Source organism: Radiomyces spectabilis, assembly GCF_025331425.1.
Source record: "Radiomyces spectabilis strain NRRL 2753 chromosome Unknown BYT42scaffold_29, whole genome shotgun sequence".
In the NCBI taxonomy this organism is placed as follows: domain Eukaryota; kingdom Fungi; phylum Mucoromycota; class Mucoromycetes; order Mucorales; family Radiomycetaceae; genus Radiomyces; species Radiomyces spectabilis.
Window position 1 is genome coordinate 1 of NW_026251954.1, and position 10,963 is coordinate 10,963.

Consider the following 10,963-nt stretch of genomic DNA (forward strand, 5'->3'; position numbering starts at 1 on the left):
GTTGTCTTTGCGTTTTACGAATAGTCGGCCTTCTTGTGCGGTATATCTTCGGCTCTTGTTTCGAATGCGCTTTCGGACGATCTCATCGTCACAGTCCAAGGGGTACTCTTGCTTGGTGATATACAGTGGCTGAAAAAATTGTCCAAACCTATGCCAGTTTTTTAAGTTTTTATTCATACCGCAGCTTTTGCCATATGTATCGTCCGAATTTTTTTTTATATGAAAAGTACATTCTCTTCTCTACCTTGTCGCGAAATCTCGAAGATCGCATTGCAATTCATCGCATTGCATTCAGCATTTCAACATGATCGGTCGGTTTGGACAATTTTTTCAATAAAATCTGAAAATAAGAAAAAGTGCTTTTTCAGCCGTTTTTCTTCCTTGCTGGTATGAAAAACGCTGGCGAAATAAAAATATCTTAATGGCAACGTCCTCTAAAAAATATACACGAAGCATTCCAGGCAGAATCGTGCAATTCATGAACGCCATTAGCTCCAGGTTGAATTTGGTGCATAATGGGCGGATCTGGGGAACCGCCAGCACACTGCATCTTTTTTTTGAGCACGTTTTTCATACTGTAGAACCGCGACTTATTTTTTATTCATAGAAAAAGAGAATTTTTTTCTCTACGCTGTGCCAAAATCCCGAGCATTTTACTCCAATTCATCCTAATGCCATTGCCAATCCCACATGTGCTCTTCATTAAGAATGGTGCTCAAATGACATGAAAAAAAAGCAGCCGAAAAAGCCTGGGAAATAATGTTGCGGTGAACAAAAACCGTGCTGCCGTGCATTTTACAGCCTTTCGGATCATATTCAAGCTAACGAAAATGCTGGAAGAATAAAATCTGCTTACGCCATGTGGTCAGATTAACCTCATGCTTGTCATAAGCGCATCCTCCGCATTTCACTCATCATGTCAGATCATTTACCGGGAAATAGCCACAAGCCAGCAGTAATGACGTTCTTAAGGCTCTCACTATGCAAAAAAAGGCACCCGGAGGTTGTTAGCTTATCAGGAGTACGTTGATCTGCTATAATGAGTGAAATGCGGAGGGTGCGCTTATGACAAGCATGAGGTTAATCTGACCACATGGCGTAAGCAGATTTTATTCTTCCAGCATTTTCGTTAGCTTGAATATGATCCGAAAGGCTGTAAAATGCACGGCAGCACGGTTTTTGTTCACCGCAACATTATTTCCCAGGCTTTTTCGGCTGCTTTTTTTTCATGTCATTTGAGCACCATTCTTAATGAAGAGCACATGCGGGATTGGCAATGGCATTAGGATGAATTGGAGTAAAATGCTCGGGATTTTGGCACAGCGTAGAGAAAAAAATTCTCTTTTTCTATGAATAAAAAATAAGTCGCGGTTCTACAGTATGAAAAACGTGCTCAAAAAAAAGATGCAGTGTGCTGGCGGTTCCCCAGATCCGCCCATTATGCACCAAATTCAACCTGGAGCTAATGGCGTTCATGAATTGCACGATTCTGCCTGGAATGCTTCGTGTATATTTTTTAGAGGACGTTGCCATTAAGATATTTTTATTTCGCCAGCGTTTTTCATACCAGCAAGGAAGAAAAACGGCTGAAAAAGCACTTTTTCTTATTTTCAGATTTTATTGAAAAAATTGTCCAAACCGACCGATCATGTTGAAATGCTGAATGCAATGCGATGAATTGCAATGCGATCTTCGAGATTTCGCGACAAGGTAGAGAAGAGAATGTACTTTTCATATAAAAAAAAATTCGGACGATACATATGGCAAAAGCTGCGGTATGAATAAAAACTTAAAAAACTGGCATAGGTTTGGACAATTTTTTCAGCCACTGTATATCACCAAGCAAGAGTACCCCTTGGACTGTGACGATGAGATCGTCCGAAAGCGCATTCGAAACAAGAGCCGAAGATATACCGCACAAGAAGGCCGACTATTCGTAAAACGCAAAGACAACCTATTAGGCCCTGAAGTCCTCCATTCCAACAACGCTGGACAAGTCATTGCTCGAGTACACGGTGAAGGCCATTTCGGAATAAACAACACCTGGCGAAGACTGAGGCTCCAGTACGATGGATACCAACTATTTGAGAAAGTACGTGAACATGTCAGTACTTGCGAAACGTGTCAAATGCGAGCCCGGAAGAAAAGAATGCGTCAAGAACCAAGTCACCCGATACCAACACCATCAACGCCTTTCTTTATGGTCGGATGTGACGCTGTGGGACCCGTGATCACATCAAAACAAGGCAACCGATATATTCTGGTGGCGGTCGATTATCTGACGAGATGGCCGGTCGCAGCCGCAGTGCCCAATATAAACGAGGAAACCACAGCCCATTTTTTATTTCATTGCTTGGTCAAGGACTTTGGTGTTCCCTCTTATTTACTGACGGACCGAGGATCCAATTTCACCGCCGATTACGTCGAAAATTTCCTGAAGAAGATGGGATGCCGACATTTGACAACTACCGCTTACCGCCCGCAAGTGAATGGTCTATGCGAAAGAATGAACCAAACCGTAGTACAGGCGCTATCCAAGATTGTGCGAGACAAAGGTGAAAAGAAGAACTGGGACATGTATCTGGACGAAGCCATCTTAGCAATCCGAACGATGCCGAATGAAGCAACCAAACACAGCCCCTCTATGTTGCTCTATGGTTACGACTTGAGGACTCCTGCCCTATGGCCCGCACCACGAGAAGATTACATCGAAGGCGAATGGATTGAAGAAGTGCACGGTCGAATCGAAAATATTCAAGGCATTATGGAAGAATACCGAAAGGAGGCAAGGCAGCGGTCCGAAGAAAACAAGAGAAAATTCAAGAAGAAGTACGACAAGTTGGTTACCCCTCGCAGGTTCGAAGTGGAAGACGAAGTATTATTTCGCGATCAGCACAAATCGACGAAGTTTTCCGACAACTGGCTTGGCCCCTGTCTCGTGGTGAAGGTGAATGCCAATGGAACGTACTGGTTAGAAGGACCTGGTGGAAGAAGAATCGAGTTTGCCGTTCATGGAGACCAACTTAAACCTTGGTGCGCGAGGACAAGAATGGTTCCTGAGGTAACGAGCAACAACTCCTCAGCAAGACAATTTACGGAAGACCATTGGCTGCGACGACGATGATTGATCGAGACAACTCTTGCTCAAGAAGGGGAGCATGATAAATTCGGAGTTGTATGATGAGCCGCGAGATTGCCCTCGACCAATCAGATTGCTTGAACTGGAATACGTCAATATCACGTGAACGACGTAGTCTGAATTCTACGGCGGCAATCAATTTCCTTTTATTTTTCTTTTGAATTCGCTTATATTTTTTTCATTATCATTTCTGTCATTTCCTTTTGAGAACACGCTTGAGCGTCAATATTATTTTTATCCCTTTTTTGTGATTAGTATAGTTTATCCCAATTTCCCTTTTGTTGTGAATAGAAAATGTATAAAAGAAGCCAGAAAAACATCCAAATAAAAGGGCGAACTTTTATCCCTCAATTCTTATTATCGGATTCTTGGACCCAAACTCTCCTACATCTTGATTACCACTATCCCCTGCCGCCCAGTCAAATAATAATTTATTTGATCGTATCGTTGCTACGCGAGTATCTTCATATAAAGCGTGATCTGCGCACGAAGGATTGTGGACCGAAAACGAAGAATACCACGGTTAGTGAGTGGTTGCGTTGTCATAGTTTACGAGCTTTGGAGCTGGACTATTGTGGTCGTCGTTCTCTCTGCCTACTGTTCGCCCTTTATCCTTGTTCTCCTATCCGTCCAAGTACTATACGTATCATCTTTGACACGTCCCAAGTTGTGTGTTGAGCCTCAAGTCTTTTCTGCCGGTTCGGCCCGGATTGTGACGTTGACTTACGGCAGTTCCGGACTTACTCCGAAAATGACCCCATGATTTTATCCTTATTCGTTGCTATAGATAATCCCCCATAGATTTTTGTGTTACTATATTTGCTCCGCCGTATATAAAAAGGAGAATAGAGCGAAATAAAAGGGGCAGTTTTTTTTGACCTCATTGAAGAAGTACTATCTTCGTACCACGGTGTTAACTTGAGATCCCCGTCCAGTCAAATAAATTTTTATTTGACCGTATACGCTAAGCAAGTACCTGCAACTAAGAAATATCCCTCAACACGAAGAATCGAGCTTCCGCGATAATTGCAACAAGCTACCACGGCCGAGAAGTGGTAGAACTGATTTGAAAAACGGAACTACGAACTGGAAAAGGACTGCGTCGGTTGCTTCCTGTTGTCGAACGCCTTCTTAACTCTGCTAATTCTCTCGCTCAAGTACTGTACGTGTCATTTTGGTGGAGAAGCTGGGCGGCCCCACAAGTTATCACTGTATTGCCGTACTGTACTCTTTTGCCTGGTTCAGTTTTGATTGTCATTGCTATTATTTTATTTGATTGATTCTGTATTTTGTACCTTGATTTGTTTATTGTGTATTTCGATCTGCCAAGGTGCTATTTTGTGTTTTCTTATTATCATTTCATCCTTGTGTTCCCCTGTGAATTTTGTATCCACCCCTGATTGGAAGTGGCGTGTGGCGAGAGTTTTTATTTATTTCCATTTTGTTTATTTTGTGTACTCAACCCGGGGGTATATTTGAATTCTGGGTGGTAGTTTGAACTGTCATTTTTTTTGGTGTGTACCGAGATACTCATCTTATTTTGTTTCTGGACCTGTACCTTACCTTAATTGTCTCCGAACCTTACCGGCTCCCTCCATTTACGGAAAATCTTAATTGTGCCGGAAATTAGATGAAGACGACCGACGTGACGAACAAGGCCGATAATCACGCACTGGAAGCATTTCTAGCAAGACCGGATCCATTTAGTGGACAACCCGAGGAAAACCCATGGTCCTGGCTACATGCCATCGAACGCATTAGAAGGGGCTTGAATACTCCCGATCATCAGATTTTGCTGGTCGCAGGGTCGTTGTTGAGAGGACCTGCTGGCTCTTGGTGGGACGCGAACGAAGATTTTACCACTACATGGGACGAATTCAAGGATAAATTTCGCCGGCAATTTGCAAGCCAAGATCTACATGCCGAATGGTGGCGGCAACTTCGTGAGAAGAAACAAACGGGAATCAGCATTTCTGAGCTGGCTACTTTTCAGCAAGAGCTATTCCAAAGGTTAGATTTACGTGATGAACATAGAAAGGTGGAGATTTTTTGCGCTGCCTTGGATACGGAATTGGGCCTCCTGGTGGATCGCGCCTCACCCAATACCTATCAAGCAGCGGTCACCTTGGCAAGAAGAGAGGAAGGCCTTCACATTAAATATGGTAGGCAAGCGATGCCCAAGAATCTGGAGGTTAACCTTTCGAAACCAAGAAGAAGTGCTTATGCCGAACCAAATTTCACCGACACCATGGATGCTTTAACTAACGAGTTCAAGGCCTTGCGAGTTCACATGATTGAACAGAGTCGACAAGGTATGAGCGGTCCTAGTCGAAGCACGAGACATCAAGACAGTTATCCAGATGGCCAACCAAGGTACCCTCGTTCAGAGTTCCGTGGCCAGTGTTTTTTGTGCCAAGGAGTCGGCCATAAGGCGCACCACTGCCCAACGAAACAAGAACAACAGCCAGAGTCAGGAAAAGCCATGAGACAGTAGTGCCCGAGGAGTCTACTGTCTCACAAACTCCAGAAAACTCCTCAAGTAAGGCGGTACATCTAGTGAAGCCTGTACAGGGTGTACATGTGTGGTCTAATAAGGGACGGGCTCGTTCCGAAGAAGATACTCCAAATCCAAAGAAGAATAGAACTATGGAGACCAGAAGTGAAAATCAAGTTCCACAGGTGCAAGTTACGAACCAAGGGACCTCATGGATGGCTGGCCCCAGTGGAACGACGGCTACGAACGAACTTAAGCCAAGAAAGAAAAGGACGCCACCAGGACGCTTACCTGTGAACATCGACAAGTCTCCAATTTGGGACCTATTGACAACTACTGATGCTCGTATGACAGTGGCGGAGCGTCTTGCGTTGGATAAAGAAGCCGTCAAGCAATTACAAGAAGGTTTACGATTCCTTCATGGAAGGAAGCCCCGCAATGCTCGAGACAAGGGGAAGGCGAAGCACGACCCCATGGTGGTCAATTTGGCGCGACCTGCAAGCGAATCCGACGAATCAGGTTATTCGGATGGCTCTGAAGGTGAATCAACTGATTCCTATTTATTTGATATAGATACCGAAAGTGAAAGTGAAACCGAAACCGAGAGTAAAAGTGAAGAATCCGATATTGGTTACCCCTACGACTACAAACGAATGGACAAGAGCACGCCACTGATGGTGGATGTGATGGTGAAGGGTCACCGCGTGCAAGCTGTTGTGGACACTGGCGCTAGTGTATCAGTGATCTCGAAACCATTGGCGAAACGACTAGGGTTACCTTTCAACCATGATAGGATGGCTATCCAGATGTTAGACGAAACGAGTTCGGGTGCCACGCGAATGTGTCCAAACGTACCTGTAGTTATCCAAGGAAAGCGACGTCCAGAGCATTGCACAGTTCAGGATCGACCCTCCGATCTACTCATCTTGGGTATGCCCTGGCTGGAAGTATACGGCGTGAAGGTGGACCCTGGGGAAAGCAAGATCTGGTTGCCAACCAAGAAGGGCGTAAAGGAAATAGCCTGCATCCGGCCGAGGCAAACAGGGAAACAAGTGTATGCGGTACAAGTCGCGAACCTGACCGGGACTCAAGTAGAGGGCCTTTACTCAGGCGAAGACGCATCCGAAGTTAACCCTGAAATAGAAGGGGAGATTCCGCAGGAAATTGTACCCGAAATTCAAGAACTCTTAGACGCAAATGTGGACTGTTTCGTGGAAAACAACGGTTTGGGTCGTGTAGCTGCTGCAAGTCATGAAATTCCTACGACCACTGACGATCCAATTCGAAGTCGACCGTACCGTATGACCTGGGACGAAGAACAACATTTAAGGGAAGAACTGGATAATCTCCTGGCCCTAGGTTTGATAAGACCTTCCAATGGCGAATGGACGTCCCCTATAATCTTTGTGCAGAAGAAAGACGGTTCCCGGCGACTTTGTATAGATTACCGAAGGTTGAACAAGATTACGAAGAAGGATGCATACCCACTTCCCTATATTGACGAGTTATTGGACGCTATGGGCGGTGCAACGGTGTTTTCGACGCTCGACGCCGCGAGCGGCTATTGGCAAATACCCATGGCGGAGGAGGCCATCAAGAAGACTGGGTTTGTGATGAAGTATGGCACCTACGAGTTTCTGGTTATGCCGTTTGGTTTAACATCGGCTCCCGCTACGTTCCAACGAACGTTGACGAACCTGTTGCGACCCCTGTTGGGAAAGTGCGTCTACAGTGGGTGTCAAAAGGGTTCGCATCGTCGTAGAAAATTCAGTTTTTTGCCTGTAACTTTTGAACTACGAATGCTAGTCACAAACGGTCACAACCATTCAATAGACATTGTTTACTTCTATTAGTAAGCCAAATTTGAAGTTCATAGCTTTATTATTGGATGAGTAAACTCAGATCAAAGTTAATTAGTACATGCGAACCCTTTTGACAGTTACATTAAATGATCAGATTTTCTGAGTTTTCTTATGATAATCTAATCTAAAAAAGAAATATAAGTATCATTATGAGTCATTTAAGTCACAAAAAGATATAAAAAGAGATTAATTTTTGTCTTCTACCTTTATTATCTTTCTTTATTATCTCATTATAAAATCCATCTCTTCTGATCTCAAGAACTCCATTCTCACTCTGCTACAACAAGGTGTTTCGGTTAAGAAGACTGCTACTCAACTTGGTATAAGTCAGGGAACAGTTTCCAAGTATAGAAACAAGCATCTCCCTACTTTACCTAAGGTTGCTACTGGTAGAAAGCCATTAATCTCCAAGAAAACTAAATCTTTCATCAAAAGAAAGATGATTTCTGGTGAACTCAAGTCTGCTGTTGATGTGACTAAACATCTAAAAAGCTCTGGTGATGAAGTCTCTTACTCTACTGTGATCAGAACTTTGAAGATCATGGGTTTTGAAGCTAAAATCAAAATTAAAAAACCATTTTTATCAGTAAGACACAAGAAGGCTAGATTACAATGGGCCAAAGCTCATCAATATTGGACTATTGATGATTGGAAAAAGATTGTCTGGTCTGATGAAACCAAGGTCAATGTCTGGGGGTCTGATGGTAACAAGTACTGCTGGAAGAGGAAGACTGATGCTATGCAAGAGCACCATTTAGATCTTACTGTTAAACATGGCAATGGATCTGTTATAATATGGGGTTGCATGACTTACTTTGGTATTAGCTATGCTTGTCAAATCCTAGATGGTACTATGAAGAAAGAAGACTATATTCACATTTTGGATACTCATTTGAGGCAATCTTTGGATTACTATGGTATCTCCTTTGGTGGTGAAGATATGATATTTCAGCAAGATAATGACCCAAAACATACTGCCAAATTAACTAAAAAATGGATGGAAGACCATAACTTGCAAGTGTTACCATGGCCAGCTCAGTCTCCAGACTTGAATCCCATTGAATATCTATGGCATCATCTGAAACTCAAGCTTAGTATGTATAAAACTAAGGCTAAAGGAGTGACTGAGTTATGGGAAAGAATAGATACTGAATGGAATCAATTTACAACTGAAACTTGTAAGAAGTATATAGAAAGTATGCCAGATAGAATTCAAGCAGTTTTGAAGGCTAAAGGAGGACATACAAAGTATTAAATAAAAAATATTCACATCTGTCAAAAGGGTTCGCATGTACTAATTAACTTTGATATGAGTTTACTCATCTAATAACAAAGCTATGAACTTCAAATTTGGCTTACTAATAAAAGTAAACAATGTCTATTGAATGGTTGTAACCGTTTGTGACTAGCATTCGTAGTTCAAAAGTTACAGGCAAAAAACTGAATTTTCTATGATGATGCGAACCCTTTTGACACCCACTGCAAATACCCATGGCGGAGGAGGCCATCAAGAAGACTGGGTTTGTGATGAAGTATGGCACCTACGAGTTTCTGGTTATGCCGTTTGGTTTAACATCGGCTCCCGCTACGTTCCAACGAACGTTGACGAACCTGTTGCGACCCCTGTTGGGAAAGTGCGTCTATGTGTTCATTGACGACATTATCGTCTTCTCAAGAAACATTGAAGAACACCGACAGCACTTGGGCGAAGTGTTGCGCATTTGTAAAGAGGCAGATTTGAGGTTGAAGTTGGCTAAATGCATTTTTGCTAGAGATCGTGTCGAATACCTTGGCCATACGATTACCGCTCAGGGTTTACTACCGAACGACTGTAATACTCAGAAGATGACGAGGATGGAGGTACCCAACAGCAAGGATGACATTCGGTCCTTCCTTGGGATGGTTGGGTACTATCGACGGTTTATCCCGGAGTTCGCGGAGAGGGCCAAACCATTGACAACACTAATCAAGAAGAACGAACCGTTCCGATGGTCGAGCGAACAAGAGACCGCTTTCCAATCACTGAAGCAAGCCCTGGTTAAACCCCCTATTTTAGCGTATCCGGACCGCGAGAAGGTGCAAATCCTAACTACCGATGCCTCTGGGAGTGGACTAGGAGCAGTTTTATCTCAGTCCCCCGATGGATCCCCAGAAGAAGAAGAAGTAATCGGATATGTCTCACGAACCGTGAGAGGGCCAGAGGAACGCTACTCAACGACACACTTGGAAGCTCTAGTCGTGGTCTGGGCCGTCCAGAACTTTAGACACTACCTCGCTGGAAGACGGTTCATCCTGTACACAGACCATTCGGCACTGACTTTCATCCTCAACAACTCAAGACCGGCGCCGAAGATCGCACGATGGGCAGCTGCACTCATGGAATTTGACTTTTCACCTCGTTACCGTAAAGGAACCAACAACCCTGCTGACGCACTATCGCGATTGAAACAAACACCTTAGACAAAAAAGGAAGCGAAAACGAAGAAAAATCAGACAAAAAAAAAAAAAACAAAAAAACCAAAAAAAAAAAAAAAAAAAAAAAAAGAAACCTTACCAGTATTTCCGAACGATAGAACTCACACATACTTATCCCATTATTTTAGACCGTATTGAGAATTGAATAAACCACCGTATTGCTATCATGGATTACCCGTTCTACATTGCGCTCCACAATTATTTGGCACAAGGGACTTACCCGCTGGACTGCGACGACAAGACTGTTCGCAAGAAGATATGCAACCGTGCTCGAAAGTACATCGCCTATAACAACCGCTTATACATCAAACGCAAGGACGACCAGATGGGCCAAGAAGTCTTACACTCCGCGAATATCCAAGCTGCTATACAACAAGTACATTCGGAGGGCCATTTAGGCATTAACAACACGTGGCGTCGCATGCGACTGCAATTTGAGGCTTACCGGTTATTCGAACAAGTGCAAGCGTTCGTGAAGACCTGTGAGACCTGTCAGATGCGAGCCAGACGACAAAGAATTAGGCAAGAGCAAGGCCACCCAATTCCTACTCCATCTACACCATTTTATATGGTAGGGTGCGATGCGATCGGCCCAGTGGTGAAATCGAAGAATGGGAATAGGTATATTTTAGTTGCAGTGGATTACCTAACTCGTTGGCCGATAGCCGCCGCCGTTCCTAATATAAATGAAGAGACTACCGTGCATTTCCTGTTTCACTGTTTGGTCAAGGACTTTGGTGTACCTACGTACTTACTCACGGATCGTGGATCCAATTTCACTGCTGACCATGTGGGGTACTTCCTGAAGCGAATGGGGTGCCGCCACTTGACAACTACAGCCTATCGTCCGCAAGTCAACGGGCTCTGCGAACGTATGAATCAAACGGTAGTGCAGGCCTTATCGAAGATCGTCCGGGACAAAGGCGAGAAGAAGAACTGGGACCAGTACCTCGACGAAGCAATATTGGCCATTAGGACGATGCCAAACGACTC

General features: G+C 43.9%; 1 protein-coding gene across 1 annotated transcript; it reads left to right on the top strand.

The window, feature by feature from the left end:
- Positions 1–4,661: 4,661 nt before the first annotated feature.
- On the top strand, positions 4,662–7,466 carry BYT42DRAFT_609052 (uncharacterized protein; the record flags this gene model as incomplete). The annotated part of the gene is made up of 4 exons (XM_051571214.1): positions 4,662–5,451; positions 5,988–6,173; positions 6,207–6,640; positions 7,440–7,466. Exons 1-4 carry the CDS (start codon positions 4,770–4,772, stop codon positions 7,464–7,466), a joined length of 1,329 nt encoding a protein of 442 aa, XP_051418019.1. The 5' UTR covers positions 4,662–4,769.
- Between the last annotated feature and the right edge of the window lie 3,497 nt (positions 7,467–10,963).